The sequence below is a fragment of the Lactuca virosa genome, chromosome 1 (assembly GCF_052849685.1).
Source record: "Lactuca virosa cultivar CGN04683 chromosome 1, Lactuca_virosa_CGN04683_v6, whole genome shotgun sequence".
Lineage (NCBI taxonomy): Eukaryota > Viridiplantae > Streptophyta > Magnoliopsida > Asterales > Asteraceae > Lactuca > Lactuca virosa.
Window position 1 is genome coordinate 309177665 of NC_136426.1, and position 23059 is coordinate 309200723.

The following is a 23059-nucleotide window of genomic DNA, read 5'->3' on the forward strand; positions in this document are numbered from 1 at the left end:
TTCGATTTTTCAGCTAATTTTGCAAGTATAACAAGAAAACAAGCCTTCGCTCTGATACCACTGATGGGTTTTGTGCATTCTAACACTCCTAAGTGTACATGCAACCCTAAATACCTTGGATCTATGTTTTCTCTATTATACATGCAATTATGAACTTTCCAAGGCATTATCCTATCTAGCATACAATACTTGATACTTGGGTAATCAAATGGATAGAATACATACCTTTGTTTGATGTAGCTTGTCTCCATGAAGCTTGAGTGCTTAGTGCCCCAAGTGTGACACCTCAAATGGTTCACACAACACCAAATGCACATGGAATGACTTGAGAGAAATGGAACACTCCTTGAAATCGTCTAGCCCTCATATTTACACATTAGTGCACGATTTCTTGAGCCATGGGATTCTTTTATATGGTGGCTATTAGGGTTACACCATGTAACTCATAACTTTACCCATTCCTTATGCTCCATGGATTTTAACCTCCATGGAGTATCCATGGGTCACCCCATAGACTTAGTCCAACATAAGGAATCTTGGATCACAAGCCCACATATATAAGAATGAATGATTTACACAATCAACCCATATATTTAATTAGTCTCCTTTTGATCACTTAATTAATTCCAAATTAATTCTTGATCAATACTAATTAAATAACCTTATTAATATATAAGAACTTATAATATATTAACCAACCTTAAGTGTTATTTCTCTCATTATAGTCTATCCAAATGCATGATGCCATGCAACCCAAATGGACCATGCCGGGTCGGGTCAAGTCTTACCAATTATAGTTATGGACTTAGACATTAATCCAAAATAATATTGTTGCACAATAAACCCTAGGGCATCTTCTCTCCTGTTATCTCCTAAAGTACTAATCTTAAAATACTCAAACTTATTCCAAAAAGCTTGAAAATTAGCAGAAACAGTTTTGACTCCTATTGAAGTGAATGGTTGTACAGAATAGAAATTTCGGGTTGTCACACTTCGTGCTAGTGATGACTGGCTATTTCTCAAAGTGGATAGAAGTTGAAGCCTATGTACAAGTAAGAGACAAATATGTACTCTCCTTCATCAAACGTAACATTTTGACCAGCTTCGGGATCCCTGCTATGATTATATGTGACAATGGATCCCAATTCATAAGCAAAAGAACGAGGGACTTTTGCACAAGTTAGGAAATCAAGATGGCGATGTCTACTCCTGTCCACCCTCAATCCAACGACCAAACAGAATCCAGAAACAAAATTATAGTGAAAAACTTGAAGAAGAGTTTGGATGACAATAAAAGAAGATGGGCAGAAGAGCTTCCTTTCGTATTATGGCCAGATAGAACCACTTCCAAGATAGCTATGGGACAAACCCCTTACTCATTAGTGTTTCGAACGAAAAAATTGATCTCCACTGAAGTGGTGATTCCCACAACAAGATACCTACTTCAAAACCAAGAGGACAACAATATGAGCTTGGCCCATCATCTCGAAACTATAGATAAACTTAGTGATCTTGCCAACATCCAAATAGTTTCTCCTCAACAAAGCATAACCAGAGCATACAATAAAAATATAAGATTCAAAAGATTCCAAGTAGGAGACTTGGTACTAAGAAAAACATTTCAAAATACCAAGGATTCTAGTGCAGGTAAATTGGCACCAAAATGGGAAGGGTCGTATCTCATAGACGTTGAAGCAGGAAAGGGGGCATAGTGTTTAGCCACCTCGGACAGAAATATCTTACCAAGATCTTGGAACGTTGTACATCTCAAAACCTATTTCATGTAAGTAAAACCGTTAAACCCCCGATACACTCGACGTACGCATGTTATTTATCTTCTACAATTCATTTCTCATTACTTATTTTCTTCTAATACCATTACTACCTTAAGCATCGGAGGGGTGTTAGCCATGCTAACGCTCAACCCTAGCTAATGTTTTTTGTATGCAGAGATTGAAGGATCATGACGCTCAAGGTTCCTAACCTCTAGGGATCTTGATGTTTAAGGATCATGACGCTTGAGGATCCTATTCTATAAGGATCCTAACTTCCAAGGATCTTTAACAGGTAAGCTTTTAAGAATCCTGATACGGAAGGGACCAGTGAGAATAACATGACTGAAAACATCCGAAGACCCACAATATGAATCTCCTAAGAATAAAGACTGATCATATTTCCTACGAATAAGGGTACACAATCCCCTCTAAGGTTTAAAGATTTAATTACCTTTTTCACACGAGTTAACGTTTATACACCTATCTTGGACGCATGATATCTAACTATGGGATGTGAATAAGGGGATCATTTATGTGACAACCATCAAAACTCAGGTTAGCACTCATCTAGAACCTTGTCATTTCCATGCGTGCACATAAATTGGATTTAGATGCAACAAGTTGAGCTAGATCGTGACTTAATAGATCCCTTGGAACAAGTAGTGTAACTTACATTGTACTAAGCTGTCACATTGATATGTGAATAGTCAAACAAGTTTGTAAAGTGCCAAAGTTCAATCTCAAAACTAAACACAAAAAAACATGTTCCGAAGATCAAAGCTCATGGGTATGTAGAATACCCTAATTTCTTAATCGGAACATATGTCATGCTTAACTAGTTTGATTACTTATCAAGCTCAATTTAATTAAACCATAATTTGATTTAATTACAAGTTGAAAATAATATCCACACATCATAATTTGAATTGTGAGCCAAAAATATAATCCAAGGCTTGTTTAATCCTACATTTATATGTTATGAACCTTTATCTCATGTATTTGAAATATACAATTTTTATTTTATAAAAAATCAAATCATAAGTTATCATTTTTATAAGATAATTCAAGATAATTTAAGTTTATAAATTTACTTCTAAAAACATAAAGTTCAATAAAAACCAAGAAATAAAGTCTTGAAACTTTATGAAAATACTTAAGAGTTTTTATAAAATTATATCCAAATTTTTATAAAAGTTAAGGGAAAAATCTAAGAGGGTACCCTTACCAAGAAAAGCGTCAAAATAACCCTCCCTCCTCCCTAAAAATTCGGCCATACACAACCTCTCATTTATTCTCTGTCACTCATTACATCTTATAGCCCCTGTATTACAAAATCCGAGACCAGATTTTGCATGCTAATATGAGAGCAAAAAAAGGGATCTTAGAGAAATATTCTCTGGGAGAGAATTTTCCATTTCATTTTTGGTGGAGTATATCCCCAAAGGTCTACCCAGAGAGCCAGAATCCCACTTTCTCTCTTCCTTCTCTCTAAAAACCTTCCTCTCTCTAAAAATCAACCCCTCAACCACGAATTTTCAACCTTATTTTGGGTGTTCTTGAAGCTTCATGAGTTTTACTTTTCAACATTCTGTCTGGTTGGTTTTCTCGACTTTAAAAGGTCATAACTCACTTATTTATTGAAGAAATCACGATATTATTTTTCGGAGGACTAGTTCCTTGAGTTAAATTTCAAGTCCAGTTGGCCTTACTGTAAAAAATTAAAATCTAATTTTTGACGATTTTTACAAAAAAGTTGCTCAAACAGCACTTTTTCTGTGATCATTAGTCTTGCATTACATGATAATGGGTCTTAAATCCCACCGAAAATCCGGAGAAAAATATTTTCGAAACTTAACATCTCCATAAAAGAATGCCTAAAATTTCATGGATTTAAACCCTATAGAATTTTGTACACAAATTCATGAACTTTCAGCTACATTCAGGAGTCATGCACTATATAGCGCTACATTCCATATTTTTTGGAGGTTGAATACCCCATTTATCTTTGAAATAATTCTGAGAAAAAATGATTTATGAATGTAAGTGGTTTTAAGATGTGTTCTGTGAAATCCCCAGTGCTTAAGCACAATCCTTATTTTTCTATATAAATAACGATTTAATGACCATAAATTCAAAATAATTGTTATCATAAGAGATAAAAATCTAAAATTTTTTAATATTAATGTATTCCCAAAATATTAATTCCATGTAAATTCTCAGATGATTTGGACATAGTTTGTTATTTTATCCATTTTTTTTTATTAAATTGGAGCATGAATTTTCATATTCAGGTCATTGGACTCAAAGACCCTAACCAATATTTTTATCAACTTGGGAGCATTATGGAAAAATGTAAAAATTAAATTGAAAATTTTAGAAACTGTTTATCATATATGTTGAAATTTTCTATTATTTGGGCTTTAATTTACAATTAAATATCAAATGACCTTCAAAAGTTTCTACAAAATTTCTGAACACCAATGCCCTTTGTTACCCATAATGTAAAATTTTAAAATTTTTTGATTTTATTTTCATGCCTTTATGGATTTTTTTGAACACAAGACATCGTGAATTCAATAATACTAATAATAAACCAAACAAACTTTGGGCACTTTGCGACAGCACTAGTTGGATAGGTAGATCTTAGATAATGGTTTAGTGAATTGTATCTTACTAGAAATTATTTTTTCGGTAGGGCACTAGTAGAAATCGATCTCTACAACACTGAACCGCGAAGCTCGTGCCGCAAACTCTCCCTAGTGAGTATTTACAACCCCCTTTTTACTGTTTTCTTGTTTTGGGGTTGAAAGCATGCTACTGTTTTATGAGCTATCTGTACTATTTTATGAACTTGTGAAACTTTGTTTTATGCACTTGATGAACTCTATTTTGTGAAGTGGTTGAGCCTTGTTTTATGAACTTAATGAACTTGGAACAATATTGTTTTATGAACTTAACGAACTTGGAATGATATTGTTTTATGAACTTGATGAACTTTGAAATATACCCTTTTGTGAACTTAATTTGTGCTATGGACTTTATGTTATGAACTCTTGATATGAACTTTGCGATATGAACTTGTTATGAACTTTGTAGGTTAAGTCCCCGAGAACTAAACTACAACCTATTATGTGACAACCCGAAATTTCTATCTTGTGCATTCAATAACTCAATCAAAGTCAGACTTGTTTCTACTAACATTTAGCACTGTTTAGAGCCTATTTGAGTGTTCTAAAGCCTAGTACCTTCAAGGGGAAATTAAAGGACGTATACTCTAGAGTTAATGTGCATCATTTAAGTCTCAAAACTCCAAGAGTTTGGAGTTTACGGCCATAAAATGGAGTTTACGGCCATAAACTCTAAGAGTATAAATATGACACTTAGTCATTTTAGTCATTTTATTTACCATTTTCAAGCCTAGAAGTCATATTCTCTCAAGTAGCATCCGATTTCAAGTAGCATCCATGAAATCATCCCTTTTTCTTAGATCTTCAAGCATTCTTCATTTCACCAAGAACACCAAGAACACACACTAGTGTTCTTGGGCCGTGAACTGTTGGATTAATGTCTAAGTCCATAACTATAATTCGTAAGACTTGACCCGACCCGGCATGGTCCATTTGGGTTGCATGGCTACATGCATTTGGATAGACTATAATGAGAGAAATAACACTTAAGGTTTGTTAATATATTATAAGTTATAATATATTAATAAGATTATTTAATTAGTATTGATCAAGAATTAATGTAGTATTAATTAAGTGATCAAAAGAAGACTAATTAAATATATGGGTTGATTGTGTAAATCATCCATACTTGTATAGTGGGCTAATGCTCCATGGATTGTCAAGTTGGGCTAAAACCCATAAGATGCTCCATGGATGCTCCATGGTATGTTTGAACCCATGGATCCAAGGAAATGGCAAGCCATGATAATTAGGGTCTACCCTAATTGTCACTAACTATATAATGATCTTATTCTTGGAGAAAATCGGTGACTAGAGGATGATAAAAAGGGCTAGCCGATTTGATGAAGTGTTCCAATTCTCTCAAGTTATTCCAAGTGTATTTGGTGTTATGTGAACCATTTGAGGTGTCACACTTGGGGCACTAGGCACTCAAGCTTCATGAAGTCATTCTACATCAAAGAGGTATGTAATTCTAACTTGATATATTCATATGAATCAATGTTATTATGCTAGTTAGGATGAATACCTTGGAAAGTTCATATTTGCATGTATAATAGAGAAAACATAGATCCAAGGTATTTAGGGTTGCATGTACACTTAGGAGTGTTAGAATGCTCAAAACCCAACAGTGGTATCAGAGACTAGGCTTGTTTTCACTTATACTTGATGCAAACTTGTTTTATCAAAGCTGAAACTGTCCAGACCATAAAACTCGACGAGTTTATGCAAAAAAACTCGACGAGTTCATCATTTTTGGCATGAACTCGACGAGTTCCTCAAGGAACTCGACGAGTTTTGGGTTCTGACAGCTTGTTGTTTGATGTTTTTGGCTAGAAATGGACTAGGAACATTACCATAAGCTGTTTTTGAACCTATAAACATGTTTTTGATGTGGTAATGTTCATGCTAATCCAATTTCAAAGATAATTGTCAATAGAGTCATGTTTTGGATTAGTTTAAAAGTTATGCTAATTACATGAAAAAGTTTGATCCTTGTTCATATGAGTTGCTTACATTAATAGAAAAGTTAATTGATTATGTGTTTTGATCCATTTTAATCTAAGAGTTGATTCTAAAATGTGTTTGTGTAACTTGTCCTCAAGTTAGATGAAAAGTCACATTAAAGTTTCTTAAAACTCATAAAAGTTGGCAAAGGTTACAAAATGAAGAGTCTTGTCTTCATTGAATGGTTTTATGACTCCATAACTTGCCCTCAAGTTATGGAGGTTCAAGAGTCACTTCATTAAGTAATAAAATGTGTAACCTTAAATAGTTCCATAAGTTACAAAAATAAAGAAAAGTTACATTCTTTAATAGTTTAAAGTCTTCCATAACTTGTCCTCAAGTTATGGAACTTGAAGAGTTTTCTTATTTAAAACTACTTTAAACTCATGAGTTATGGAATTAATTAGTTTTGAATAGTTTCAAAACTTGCCCTCAAGTTTTGGAATTTGTAAAGTTTTCCTCAAGAATACTTTAATTCCAAGTTAAGCCCTTAGAATTTTAAAAGTTAAAATTCAAACCTTATACTTTATAATATTATAAGTTAGCAATATATATATATATATATATATGTATAAGAGCAAGTCAGTCTTACCATTAGTAGGCCTCATTCACGAAGTCGGTCTATAAGGGGGGTATAAGGTTGTTGCCTATAAAATGGCAGCTTAATGGGTGTCCACTCTCACCCACCGCTTCCTTGACTGGTGGAGGGTCGTTAGCCGAACGGGTAGGACAAGGACTATAATTCTCCTTTCATTACAAGTATTAATGATAAATACTAAGTAACTAAACACTTATAAATTCTCAATCTTAGTTACTTAGGAAAATGTGAATAAGGTGCTAATCCATGAAATTAGACTTTGCACTTTGCTTAAGTCGGTTAGTGGAGCGTGTGTGGTTAACTGGCATACTAGCTGGATTTAACAAGGTAGGCAAAAGGTAACTTAATGTTTATCATAGTATCGGTGGAGCGCGTGTGGTTAACCAGCACATCGATTAAGGGGTAAATTATTAAGGGTACCAAGTATATTTGCATGGTTACTTCACACCTTGTTTTGTGATCCTCGGCATCCCAGTCACAAAACCTGAAGGGCACACTCGAGATTGAAACATGCCATTGAACAGTTCAATGAATCTCAAAAGATCTAGGAGTTTCAAATCCAAGTAAAACCTAAATAAATTATTTCGTTTTCATGGTGGAAATTGGTGAATCGTCATTCACCTACCTTCAAATATTTTATAGCTTGGATTACGGCATCCCTCTTTCAAGTTATTAAAGTATTGTGTTGGGTCCTAGCCTTAATATCTCATATTGGGTGTTATATTAAGGACTTTAAATCAACTATATTGAATATCTCCCAAAAGATGTCGAGCTCAGACATCTATAATCCTCCCAAATCTCTTGGAACTTCACTTCCTCCACCTCCTCCAATTATTCTCCCTAACCCACAAGTTCAAGGTCACTCAAGCCCTAATGGCAAGGCAAGGTCTAGGTGTGATCACATCTTAGAGATGAAGTCACATATTGACAAGCCGGGAGAGTTGGGTGTCAAAGTCTTGAGAAAGTTGGATGTTCAATCACTTTCTGAGTCACATAGTGAGTTCCTTTGGGACTACTATGAAATAGACTATGACATGACCCTCAATGATCTTATCTATTTGCTTGGTCAGCAATGATTTGAGGACTAGTAAAGAAAATTGATTAGGAGATCAACTTCCCAATGGACATTGCTAATGGTAACATTGGATATCTAGAAAAACGTCCTCATCCCAAAGAAAGGGTTTAACCATAGTCAACTAGGTTGACCAAATGGTAAAGAGAAAGGCTAAGTCTGAGATAGTCCCATTACCAAAGAGTCCATATGTTTATCTTGTTGGATTAATGTCTAAGTCTATAACTATATTTGGTATGTACTTGACCCGACCCGGCATGGTCCATTTGGGTTGCACTTCACAGGCACAATTTATATGGATAGTCTTTTGAGAATAGTATATTTATGATTTATATTAATATATTATAAGTTCTAATATATTAATATGGAATCATATTATTTAATTAGTATTGATCAAGAATTAATTTAGAATTAATTAAGTGATCAAAAAGAACTAACTAAATATGGACTCTTATATATATGGAATGGGCCAACTTCATTTAGGTTGGGCTAAGCTTTCATGGATGGTCCATGGAGCTTTTAACCCATGGATCCTATGTAAATGAAAGGTCATGGGTATTAGGGTTTACATGGATGTAACCCTAATCCTCCATAATATATAAAGGGGTCCTTGGCTCACAAAATTGGCACAAGTGTGTGAAAATAAGAGTGGACCGATTTTAGTGTGCATACAAATTCTCTCAAGTTCTTCCAAGGTGTTTTGGTGATTTGTGATTCCATTTGAGGCTTCCACACTATTGGGGCTAAGCTCTTAAAGCTTGAAGACATCAAGCTACATCAAAAGGTATGTCATCTAACTAGAACTTTGTAGTATAGGTGCTTCATAATATGCTAGTTAGGATGAAACCTTGGAATAGTTAATATTTGCATGTATAATAGAGAAAACATAGATCCAAGGTTTATAGGGTTGCATGTACACCATAGGAGTGTTAGAATGCTAAAAACCCAACAGTGGTATCAGAGCCATGGGTTGTTTTTAGTTATATTGAGCCAAATGTTTTATTTTCAAGTTGGAAAAAAAAGGAAAAAAAACATGACGTTTGTCAAATTTTAAGATAATTACTTGTTTTGTGAAAAACGAATTATTTGTAAAATTTGAATCATTTGTTATATGAGTTGAATTAGGTCAAATTTAGTAAAAGATAAAATGATATGATTATTTTATTAGTTTTAAAAGTTTGATTTAAATGTTTTAAGGAGTTATATACTTTGTCATAAAATTTTGGAGCTCAAAAGTTTTTTTTAAAGTTGTGATCTTAAGGGTTTTTGAAACTTCCATAAGTTATGGATATGAAAGTTTTTTAAAAAAAATAAAAAAATTTGATTCAAAGTTTTTATGGAGTTACAAAATTTGGTGTTAATGTTTTAAAGAATTCAATAACTTGTTCTTAAGTTATGGAACATGGAAAGTTTCATCATAAAACACCATTAATTCCATAAGTTATGGAATCCAACGGTTTTCAAGAATTACAAAACTTGCCCTCAAGTTTTGGAATTTGAGAAAAGTTTTTTATGAAAAAAAGAATTGAATTCTAAAACTCTTGGGTTCATAACTTAAACAATTAATTAAATGGTTTTAATTTTGAGTTTAATAATTGGAATTATGATGTTTTGTTGAATAGTTCAAATTAACTCTTATGGACTTTATTAATAGTTAATTAAAGCGTTTAATTAAAAGAGTATTATTAATCCATAAATATATGGTTTGAGTTTAATTAAATTAAAAGTCTAGTTTAATTAATAGATTAAACCACCAAGTATTTTAAATGTCTAAAATACACCCTTATACTATTATAATATTAAAAGTTTAATATATTATATGTATAAGAGCAAGTCGTCTTACCATTAGTAGGTCTTATTCACGAAGTCGGTCTATAAGGGGGGTATAAGGTTACTGCCTATAAAATGGCAGTTTAATGGGTGTCCACTCTCACTCAACGCTTCCTTGACCGGTGGAGGGTCGTTAGCCAAACAGGTAGGACAAGGACTATAATTCTCCCTTCATTATAAGTATAATGATAAATACTAAGTAACTAAACACTTATAAATTCCCAATGTTAGTTACTTAGGAAAATATGAATAAGGTGCTAATCCATGAAATTACACTTTGCACTTTGTTTAAGCTGTTAGTGGAGCGTGTGTGGTTAACCGGCACACTAACCTGGACTTAACAATGTAGGCAAAGGGTAACTTAATGTTTATCATAGTATCGTTGGAGCGTGTGTGGTTAACCGGCACATCGATTGAGGGGTAAATATTAAGGGTATCAAGTATATTTGCATGGTTACTTCACACCTTGTTTTGTGATCCTCGGCATCCCAGTCACAAAACCTAAGGGGCACACTCGAGATTGAAACATGCCATTGAAAAAGTTCAATGAATCTCAAAAGAATCTAGGAGTTTCAAAACCAATTAAAACTTAATAATACATTTCGTTTATCTTGGTGGAAATTGGTGAATCGTCATTCACCTACCTTCAAATATTTTATAGCTTGAATTACGGCATCCCTCTTCCAAGTTATAAAATAGTTTGTTGGGTCCTAGCCGTAATATATCATATTGGGTGTTATATTAAGGACTTAAATCAACTTTACGTGAATTTCTCCCATTGTTGATGTCTGGTTTAGACAACAATGATCTTCCCAAACCAAGCTTTCCTAATGAATATGACTTCCCGAGTTTGGCTCATGGAAGTCATACTTCTCTTCCTCCACCTCCTCCAATTATTCTCCCTAACCCACAAGTTCAAGGTCATTCAAGCCCTAATGGCAAGCAAGGTCTATGTGTGATCACATCTTAGAGATGAAGTTACATATTGACAAGCCGGGAGAGTTGGGTGTCAAAGTCTTGAGAAAGTTAGATGTTCAATCACTTTCTAAGTCACATAGTGAGTTCCTTTGGGACTACTATGATACAGACTATGACATGAACCATAACGATCATATATATTTGCTTGGTGCTGCTGAATCAGCAATGATTTGGAACGATAGTGAAGCAAATTTGATTAGAAGATCAACTTCCCAAAAACTTTATGGACAGTGACAATGGTGACACTGGAAATCCAGAAAAAGCATTCTCTTCCCAATGGAAAGGGATTGGCCATAGTCAACCCGGTTGACCAAATGGTAAAGAGAAAGGATAAGTCTGAGATAGTCCCATTACCAAAGGGTCCATATGTTTATTTTGCCAAAGGAAGGGGCGTTGATTGCAAAGCTGCCAAATTTACCTAAGGATGTTAAAGTCAATAAGTTTGACTCTACATCAGGTAGAGCCCATTATCTAACTCTGTTAAGTTCTATTCTGAGATCCTCATTACATTATGTGACTGGGTCACATGTTGATGTTTTAAGAATCAAAGAATAGAGAGAAATCTTAAAGGAAGTATATGCTGATTCTGATCGCGAAGGTGGATTTCGATCGCATCAGAATTTTGAGCAGTTGCTTAAGAAGTTATGATATATTGCTAAGGAATAGATAACAACAATTTTCCATGTGGATTGCAAGGATAAGTTTTTCCGCAAAGTTTTAAAATAAAAGAAAATTGTTTAATTTTATTTATTTGAAGTATCCTTACAATGGCATTTGTGGAAAATTTTTGCTTATATGATTCCACTGACAGCAATATTGGAAAATGGATTTGATTCTTTCATTTGTGGTAGTGTCTAAATTTACCAAATCAGGAAAGTTCCTCATCACCCAAGTTTCAGTTGGACCTAAACATGGAATCATGCAAGTTGAATAGTATGATGAATGAGAACTTTCAAGCATTGGAAAATCAAGACTAATTACTTGTTCACATGGATGTGTGAGTCAAGTGAATGACTAAAGGGATCGAGTACACATTCTTGTGCACTGGTCATGTCTACAACAAAGCTCGTTAAGACTATTTGATTTACTAAAGTTTAGTAAATATGGTTATACTTACAAGTTTAAGTATAATTCTGAAACATTGGAAAAGTCTCAATGTATGGCAGAACGAATGGGAAGAATCAAATTAGGCAGAAAGATAAAAGTTTCTCGAATCTGAAAAGATGGGAGAGTACTTTAGTATCATGTTTGTGATCATCTTAATGATTTAGAAATCATATCACAATTAGTCCACTAAAGGTCATCTTAGTGCATTCTTATGACTAAGTAGAGGAGTCATGAATTGTTGAAATGGTTAGATCAGGAAGATGAGTCATACTTCGTTCCAAAACAATTCTTAGAGTCATACTCCAAGATTGTAACTTGAGTGACATATCTTAAAGAAAGGTTTAAAACACTTGTCAAATGTAAGAGTAAAAGTGTCCTACTCTTGTACATTTGAAATTGGTAAGTTGTGATGTTTTGGATAAAACAAAGACCAACTAAGGCCAATTGTGTGAAGTGTTTGTCTTCATAAAGAATCCGCACTATCTCTTGAATATTTGGCAAGATAGTCTTATATGTCAAGAGGATAGTGGGAGTCTTAAAGATCCTAAAAAGAATTTCAAGAACTAATCAAGAATAAAACCTGAGGTTCTTCACTAGCACACGACTTGAGGTTTATAACCTATCGTGTTGACATATTCTGTGCCCATTCCAGTTAAAGTTGGCTTTGCATAGGAGTTCTGAAAGTTCTCAATTGGTTGCATAACAACTTGGAAGCAATGGTAGGCCCTGTACTGCCTGGTGGCAAGAAGTTAAGATTGCATAAGTTCAGTCCATATGAGTTTGGATTTGTCATTATCCTTGTCTTGTGACTATGGTTTTGACGATTGACATGGATAAGAACACATACACCATAAAATCTAAGGGTCATAAGGTTTCTCTCCGATTCATGAAAATGATGGTGAGGAAACACTATTTTGTTTCTGTGCCACTCCAATTAAGCTATATATGTATAACCTATCGTGTTAACATTATTTTGTTTCTGTGCCATTCCAATTAAGCTATATATGTATGTGAGTTCTATGAGTTCTCATTTGAATGCATAAAGTGTTGGGTTTTGGTATAATACAACATCCTATGGTGCACATACAACCCTAAATACCTTGGATCTATGTTTTCACTAATTATACATGCAAATGGTTTCCAAGGTATTGAACCTATAGCTAGCATGCAATTGTTTCTGTGCCTATAGCTTAATTAGAACTTATAATATATTAATAATTCATATATAACCTCTTCACTCAAAAGTCCATCCTAACAAATTATCCTGATGATATGCAACCCAAATGGACCATGCTACTCTCGGGTCGAATACATACCAATAATACTTATGGGCTTAGACACCTAATCCAACAGTATCCCACTTGGATAAGTCTAAAACTATTATTGCATATGAGTCCAAATCCCGACTAGCAATCGTAGCTCTTAAAGCCGCTGTCGAACTCTGAACAAATCAATGATGCGTCCATTAGATAAGGGATCATATATTCCTCCATTATAGATATCATATGGACTGAGACATGGATTATAATCATTCTCTCTGTCCATTTATTGTTTCCCGATTTCCGATTTATGATGACTGACTAATTGAACAAATCAAATCAGTCCAGGCCCGGCCGAGCACTTACGTTTGTCATCACCAAATCATCGAGGGGCCCACAGATATCGCTTTTAGCCCTCCAAGGGTAAAAGGAATGGATAAACTTTGACTCATATGCTTGTTCTACTACTTGTTGAATCATACACAAAGGCACGTTTTATAACATCGAGTTACCAAATGCGTTTACGTGCAATCAATGTATGACCAACTCATAGGCAACAAGTCATATCTCTAGGTTTGAAGAATATAAGATATTATGGTCTCATGATCACTCGTGATAAAATCCATGAAGTGAGTCAAATGAGCGTGTGTTTAATCCAATACTCAAATCCTTATTCCAGGAGTACTCATGAATGTTGTAGTAACTCTTACTATGTCCACTACCTTGGACATCTACAAACCCGATTCACGACAGTCTTGCCTTAATACCTACTTCCAACATATTATCGACTGTGGATGGTTTGAATAACTTAGTCATTCGGTAAGAATAACCTAGCTATTCTGGAAGTCAAAACATGCAAAGTGAAACACAAGAATAATACTAATCACTCTATGGTCCCAAGCACCTTTGAGAGTCAATAAAACTCCTTTTATTTAAACACCATATTGATTACTCATTATTCATTGTATAATGTTTCAAATAATCAACTTTATACTTGAATTAAAAAAATAGTTGTCCCAGGCTCCAAGCATGTAAACTATGTTTTCTAAACACTAGTCATGCCATACACCAAGTATGCACACTATGTTTATCTATGATCTTTACTTTGTGAAATAGATCAATTGAACATGATTCCAATGATGCTCATTTAACTATCCCAAATCTTTATCGTAAATGTAAGAATTCCAAATTCCTACCATTTAACGAAATCTGTTAGATTCTAAACTTATATGCATTGATCCTCTCGTAATGACTATGCACAAAGTCACAAAGACTTGTCAACAGACATTAAAGAGTATTCCAATGGATATCAATTCCATGGAAACGAAGTCTCACATTCAAAGTACATTCCTTTGAACATCCTTCTTGCATTAAGTTTTCTAATCTTACACAGATTTGAAGAACAACTTCCACCTATGAAAACCTTTCCAGATTCCCATTTTGACTATCACTTCTGAACAAGAGTTACCTCTTTTCCAAATATGTCAATATGGTCCTTCCAAAATTAACACTTACACTTCCAACTGTCCATGAGCAACCAATCTTTGGTAAACCTCAGATTGTCCTCGACAATTGTTTAATCATTTTAGTCATATCCAATTCTATACTTTTCCCTTCTTAATGCCCTGAGCATTTGGAAAATTTAGAAAGGATAAATATTACAGCACACGTAATCAATCCTATATCCGAAGCATATGGGACACGATTCATGATGACTCTTTTGCTACAATATTTTTTATTTGCCATGTTTTCAGAATTTGACTATGAAGAGGGATTTCGTAATCATAATCGAATTTTGAGAACGCAATATATATAGAATTTCCTTGTGTTGAACCGTTCCAACATAAAATTCATATATATATATATCCTTGAATAAAGATGATGAAAATCTCAATCTAAGCTTTTAGAATTGAAATGAAGTATAATTTCCTCTCCCTTAATTATAGCAAAACAACTTTTCCCAATTGAAACCTTTTGTTTTCTATAATTAACACTTAACATGATGATCATGCTCCCACTCACATGATATTATTAGCATATCACTTATGCTCCCACTAGCATTGACATGTATCCAGAAATCAGTTGGACTTCTAGAAATCAATACTTTATTGACTTTCTTACCAAAGTTCAGACTTATGATACAAGATGCTTTGATAAAACTTTATCAAAATCATACACCTTTCCTTAGATAGCTCATATGTGTGTCTAAACAATTTTAGAACTATGAAAAGGGATGCCGTAATCATAGTCTCAATTGTTTAGACCTTTGCCACTTCTCACAAGTCCATGTTAGTGTGCCGGTTAACCACACACGCTCCACTAACGACTTTTAAAATGCAAATAACACAATTGCTATCTACTTAAAATCTACTTAGTGAAAGCGTTTCCTCACCATCATTTTCATGAATTGGAGAAAAACCTTATGACACTTAGATTTTATGGTGAATGACTTCCTATCCATGTGAATTTGTCAAAACCATAATCACAAGACAAGGTTAGTGACAAATCCAACCTCATATGGATTGAACTTGTGCAATCTTAACTTCTTGCCAACTGGCATCACAAGGGCCTGCCATTGCTTCCAAGTTGTTATGCAACCAATTGAGAATTCTCAGAACTCCTATGCAAAACCAACTTTAACTGGAATAGGCATAGAAATATCAACACGATAGGTTATAAACCTCAAGTCGTGTGCTAGTGAAGAACTTCAGGTTTTTATTTTTGATTAGTTCTTGGAACTTTCAAGAGCTTTAAGACTCCCACTGTCCTCTTGACATATAAGACTCTCTTGTCAAGAACCATTTCTTCTCAAGGGTCAGTGCAGATTCTTATCAAGACTAACACTTCACATAATTGGCCTTAGTTGGTCTCTGTTTAACCCAAAACATCACAACTTACCAATTTCAAATGTACAAGAGTAGAGACACATTTTACTCTTACACATGACAAGTGTTACAAACCTTCCTTAAGATATATCACTCGAGTAACAATCTTGGAGTATCACTCTAAGACTTGTTATGGAACGAAGTATGATTCATCTTTTTTATTTTAACCATTTCAACAATCCACGATTTCTCTTCTTAGCCAAACAAATGCACTAAGATGTCCTTAGAGAATTAATTGTGATATGGTTTCATAATCACTAAGATAATCATAAAACAAGATACTCAAGTACTCTCCCATCTTTTCAGATTGGAGAAACTTTTATCTTTCTGCCTAATTTGATTCTTTTCATTCGTTCTGCCATACATTGAAACTTTTGCAATGTTTTAGAATTATACTTAAACTTGTAAGTATAACCATATTTACTAAACCTTAGTAAATCATGACGAATAGGCTTATCGATCTTTGTGGTGGACTTGACCAGTGCACAAGAATGTGTACTCGATCTCTTAGTCCTTCACTTGACTCACATATACATGTAGACAAGGAATTAGTCTTAATATTCCAAAGTTGAAAATTCTCATTCTTCATACAACTTGCAAGATTCCAAGTTTCTACCTTACTGAAACGTGGGTGATGAGAATCTTTCCTTATTTGGTAAATTATGACACTACCACAGTCGAAAGAATCAAATCCATTTTCTAATATTGCAATCAATGGAAACATATAAACAAAAATTTCTCACAAATGCCACTGTAAGGATATTTTAAAATAAAAAACTTTTCTTTTATTTTAGAACTTTGCGGAAAAACTTATCCTTACAATGCAAATGCATGTGAAAAACTATGTTGTTATGTATTCCTAAGCAATCTATCACAACTCTTTAAGTAACAACTCAAAATTCTTCCTTTAAGCTTCCTCTTTACTTTGATTCTTAAAACATCAAAATGTGATCTAGTCACACCATGTAATAAGAATCTCCAAATAGGAACTTAATAGAGTTAGATAGTGGATTTTACCTGAAGTAGAGTCAAAATTTTGACTTTACCATCCTTACAGACTATCAGGTAAATTTGGCCAGCTTCGCAACCAATGTCCCTTCCTTTGGCAATAGAAACCTATGGACTCTTTTGGAATGGTACACGAGACTATCTCAGATTTAGCCTTTCTCTTTACCATTTGGTCAACCAAGTTGACAATGGTCGATCCCTTTCCATTGGGAAGAGAAAGTTTTTCTGGATTTCCAATGTTACCATTATCAATGTCCTTGGAAGTTTGGGAAGTTGATCTTCCAATCAAATTTGCTTTACCAGTGCTCCAAATCATTGCTGATTCAGCAGCATCAAGCAAATGGGTAAGATTATTAAGGGTCACGTCATGGTCTGTCATATAGTAGCTCTAAAGGAACTCACTATGTGACTTAGAAAGTGATTGAAGAAACAAGTTAACAATCAACTTCCTCAAGACCTTGACACTTAACTCACCCGGGTTGTAAATATGTGACTTCATCTCCAAGATGTGAGCACACATAGACTTTGCTTGCCAATAGGGCTTGAGTGACCTTGAACTTGTGGGTTAGGGAGAATAATTAGAGGGGGTGGAGGAAGTGAAATTCCAAGAGATTTGGGAAGATCATAGATGTTTAAACCAGACATCTAGGATGGGAGATATTCAAGTTAATTGACTTAAGTCATTAATATAACACCCAATATGAAATATTAAGGCTAGGACCCAACACAATATTTTACAACTTGGCAGAGGGATGCCGTAATCCAAGCTATAAAATATTTGAAGGTAGGCGAATGACGAATGACGATTCACCAATTTCCACCATGAAAAATGAAATAATTTATTAGGTTTTAATTGGTTTTGAAACTCCTAGATCTTTTGAGATTCATTGAACTTTTCAATGGCATGTTTCAATCTCGATTGTGCCTTCTCAGATTTTGTGACTGGGATGCCGAGGATCACAAAACAAGGTATGAATAACCATGCAAATTCACTTGGTACCCTTAACATTATCACCTAATCGATGTGCCGGTTAACCACACACGCTCCACCGATCTATAATAAACATTAAGTTACCCTTTGCCACTCTTACTAGTCCATGTTAGTGTGCCGGTTAACCACACACGCTCCACTAACGACTTGGTAAGGTACAAACTGTAAATTTCATGGGTTAGCACCAAATTCACATTTTCCTAAGTAACTAAGATTGGGAATTTATAAGTGTTTAGTTACTTAGTATTTATCATTAATACTTTTAATGAAGGGAGAATTATAGTCCTGTCAAACCCGTTCGGCTAACGACCCTCCACCAGTCAAGGAAGCGGTGGGTGAGAGTGGACACCCATTAAACTGCCATTTTATAGGCAGTAACCTTATACCCCCCTTATAGACCGACTTCGTGAATGAGGCCTACTAACGGTAAGACTGACTTTTACTCTTATACATATATATAAATATTAAACCTATAATATTATAATAGTATAAGGGTTGAATTTTAAACTATTAAAATTCTAAGGGTTTAACTTGGAACTAAAGTATTCATGGGGGGAAACTTTACAAATTCCAAAACTTGAAGGCAAGTTTTGGAAGACTTTAAAAAACATTTAAAGAAAAAAAGACTCTTCATTTTTCCTAACTTATGGAAATCTTATGAGTTTTTAAAAATCATAAATGTGACTTTTCATATAACTTGAGGACAAGTTACAAAAACACATTTCATGAGCAACTTTAAGATTAATACGGATTGAAAACAAAATATCACATAACTTTTCTATTAATCTAAACTAACTCATAAGAACAAGATACTTCAAGTCAAACTTTTTCATGAAATTAGCCTAACCATTAAACAAATACAAAACATGAATCTATTGACAATTATCTTTGAAATCGGTTTAGCATGAACATTACCACATCAAAAACAGGTCTACAAGACAAAAACAGCTTAGGGTAATGTTTCTAGTCCAATTCCAGCCTTAAAAGTCGAAAATATGCTGTCAGGGGGTCCTACTCGTCGAGTGCATGAACCAAATCGACGAGTTGGATGAATTTCTTCATGGACTCGGCGAGTCCATCAGTGGACTCGGCGAGTCCAGTGCCCAGACAGCCAAAATTTTCGATTTTTCAGCCATTTCAGCAAGTATAACATGAAAACAAGCCTTGGCTCTGATACCACTGTTGGGTTTTGGTACAATACAACATCCTATAGTGCACATACAACCTTAAATACCTTGGATCTATGTTTTCACTAATTATACATGCAAATGGTTTCCAAGGTATTGAACCTATAGCTACCATGCAATTGTCATACAAAGTACATAAAATACTAGATATTGTAACATACCTTTTTGTGTGGCTGGAGGTCTTGATGTATTTGGCCTTAAGAACTTAGCCCCAATAGTGTGGAAGCCTCAAATGAAGTCACAACACATCAAGGACAAAGGTAGGACTTGAGAGAGAATCTCCATGCACTCTAAAATCTTCATGAACTCCAAGAACATGCACACACACTCTAGGGTGACTAGGGGTGGCGGTTTTAGGTAATAACATATGTATTTATATGTGTTGAATTCTAAGAGTCATGGGTATAACCCAAACCCATATCCATGGATTTTATGATACATGGTTCATGTGGCCCAACTCTTTATGTATCCATACATAAACTTGGTCCAACACGGATCATAAGCCCAACACATATAAATATAACTAATTACCATAATTAGTCCCCATAGTTTTAATTAGTCTCTTTTGATCACTAAATTAATTACAAATTAATTCTTGATCAATACTAATTAAAACATATGACTTCATATTAATATATTAGAACTTATAATATATTAATAAATCATATATAACCTCTTCTCTCAAAAGTCCATCCTAACAACTTGTCCTGATGATATGCAAGCCAAATGGACCATGCTACTCTCGGGTCGAATACATTCCAATAATAGTTATGAGCTTAGACACCTAATCCAACATAAAGACAAAGCACCTTGATCAATGGAAAGTACATTGATATGTAGGGGTGAGTTGCTTGGAAGACATGGTGGGCATTTGTGCTACCATGAGGCAAGGAATCGAGTTTGAACGAGTTCAGTCCATATGAGATTGGATTTGTCGCGAACCTTGTCTTACGATTATGGTTGTGGCAAATTCATATGGATAGGAACACATACATCATAAAATCTAAGTGTCATAAGGTTTCCCTCCTTCATGAAAATGATTGTGAGGAAATGCTTTCACTAAGAGAGATTTTAAGAAGATAGCAATTGTGAAAATTCTATTCTCAAATTCGATTATGATTACGGCATCCCTTTTCATAGTTCGAATTGTGAGATTTGGCAATAGGTCTGAACATTTGGGTCTTAGTAACATAAATTCTGAATTGTTTAGACACACATGTGAGTTATCTAAGGCAAAGATGTATGACCTTAAAAAGCTTAGATAAAGGCTTATCAAAGCATCAAGTGTTAGAAATATGAACTTAAGGAATTCAATAGGCATTGTCTTCTAGAAGTTCAGCTGTTTTCTGAATACATGTCAAAGCTAGTTGGAGCATAAGTGTTATGCTTGTATTGTAATAATCATCGTGTTAGTGGGAGCATGATTATTATTTCAAGTATTGCGAGTTAGCAAAATTAATTATAGAAAACAAAGATTAACTTTGCAAAGTTGCAAGGGTTGAAAAGTTGTTTTGCTATAATTAAGGGAGAGAATATTATACTTCATTTCAAAATTCTAAAGCTTAGATCGAGAAATGTTAATAAATTTAGTCAAGGATACATAGCGCATTCTCAAAATTCGATTATGATTACGACATCCCTCTTCATAGTTCGAATTGTGTGAACAGAGCACATAAAATATTATGGCAGAAGGATGACAAAGTATCATGTATTTATGTGAGACATTATGTATCGTGTCCAATACGCTTCGGGTAAAGGATCGATTGCATATGCTATAATATTTGACCATTCTAAAATTTTCAAAATGCCTAGGGCATTAAGAGGGAAAAATGGACTAGAATCGGTTTTGACTAAAATAATTAAACAACTATCAAAGGATGATCTGAGGTTCACTGTGGATTTGTCGCTTGTGAGTAGTTGGAAGTATAGTATTGGATGCACTATATTGACATTATTATGAATAGATAAGATTCTATTGCTCGAAACCCATCAGTAATACATCATTCCTATGGTGTACATGCAAACCCTAATAGCTTTTGGATCTAGTTTGTCTAATGAACATGCAATTGAATATCCAAAGCTATAAACCCTAGATCTATCATATAAGAACTGAAATAAGGTTTTATTAATTACCTTTGATTGTTATATAGTAATAACAATCAATTCCTTACTTTGATTGGCTTCAGAAAGCTTAGTGCCTCAAGTGTTGCACCTATAATGGAGTCACAAACACCACTAAGCAATTGGATGAAGGAGAGAAGAAGAGAGGCTGCCCAAAATCATCCAGAAACCCTAAGGGAACACTTAGCCACGTTTTTAGGGCATATGGGTCCTTTATATACACGTAGGCTATTAGGGTTTGCAACTAGGAAACCCTAATCTGACTGCTTAGGCCCTAAGTAGCCCATGGACTCCTTTAACATATCCCTTGGACGAATTCCTTATGGGCTTCCCATAGAATTCGTCCAACCTATATATTATTACGTGATCCATAGCCCAATTGTAATTATCTTATAATTACAACTCTAGTCCCCTAAGTTTAATTAATCTCTTTTAGTCACAAAATTAATTCTTAATTAATTATTGACTAATATTGCTATGGTGAAGGCAACCCAAAAGGACCATGCTCATAATCGGGTCAAGTACATACCAAAATAGTTATGGACTTAGACACTAATCCAACAATCCATACTCTGCTAGATGACGGGGCGAACACTTGAGCAAAAAGGCTTCTCTCATGGTTCACATCTCGCCCTTATCTCATGGTCTATATCATCTCTCATCATTTTATTTTTTTCACACAACAACTATTTCATCTACCCATGTTTTACCCAACACATTTTGTAGATATAAAATACATATACAGTTTAAATCATTTAAAACATGTATAAAAATCTTTCACCCAACATAGATGGAAAGTATATAGGAAATATGCACATATAGCATGTACTTTATATTTAATACTTCATATCTATGTGTAAGATGAAAGTAACTATGCACTCACTTGATAAGGTGGTGACTCGGTACTCGGACAACACTTCGTTTACTTTAAACAACTCCTTTGACAGAACCTAGTATCATTACCACTAGAGTTTAGTCTAATATTTGCCGAGACTAATTAATAGTCTAACTATTATTACTATTATATAAGTGTTAAACAATACTCTTCACGCACTATGTACAGCCAGGGGCCAGGCATGGAACACCGGAGGGCAGGATCATTTGGCATATAGCACTTCTGAATCCAGCAAACCAAGCGGCCCTCCAAACCAGATTCCCCGTACCGTGAGTGGTCAAAAATATAATATAAAGACACTTATATAACTCATAATAACAGCCCAAATACTCATTATAAGGTCCTAATAACATTACTATATTAAAACATAAGTTATACTAAAGATAAGGTAGGCGTAGCTCACTTACAGCGGGTTTTTTGCAAAATCAGGATTCGCTGGAGCAGCGTTCCTGAGCTGAAAGGCTCTTTTCTCAGGGCTCCGGGAAACTCGGGGCTTCCTTCAGGTGCTAGGGTGTTTATCTAGACTTTAGGGGGCTTAAGGGAGGCTAGAGAGAGAGTCTAGAGAGAGAAAGTGAAGTTGGGAAGGTGTGAGAATGAATGGAACCCGACACTCTTATTTATAGGCTGAATTCCTGATGGACTCGCTGAGTTGGGTCATT

At 34.6% G+C, this 23059-nt stretch overlaps 1 protein-coding gene across 1 annotated transcript; it reads left to right on the forward strand.

Annotated features, from left to right (window-relative positions):
- The first annotated feature begins 1193 nt into the window (after positions 1-1193).
- Positions 1194-1712, forward strand: LOC145130981 (uncharacterized). The gene has a single exon (XM_079065724.1). The coding sequence runs from the start codon at positions 1194-1196 to the stop codon at positions 1710-1712; it is 519 nt and encodes a 172-aa protein (XP_078921850.1).
- The last annotated feature ends 21347 nt before the right edge of the window (positions 1713-23059 follow it).

Coding starts and splice junctions, on each gene's coding strand:
- LOC145130981 (XM_079065724.1), top strand. CDS start 1,194: ATGGCGATGTCTACTCCTGTCCACCCTCAATCCAACGACCAAACAGAA.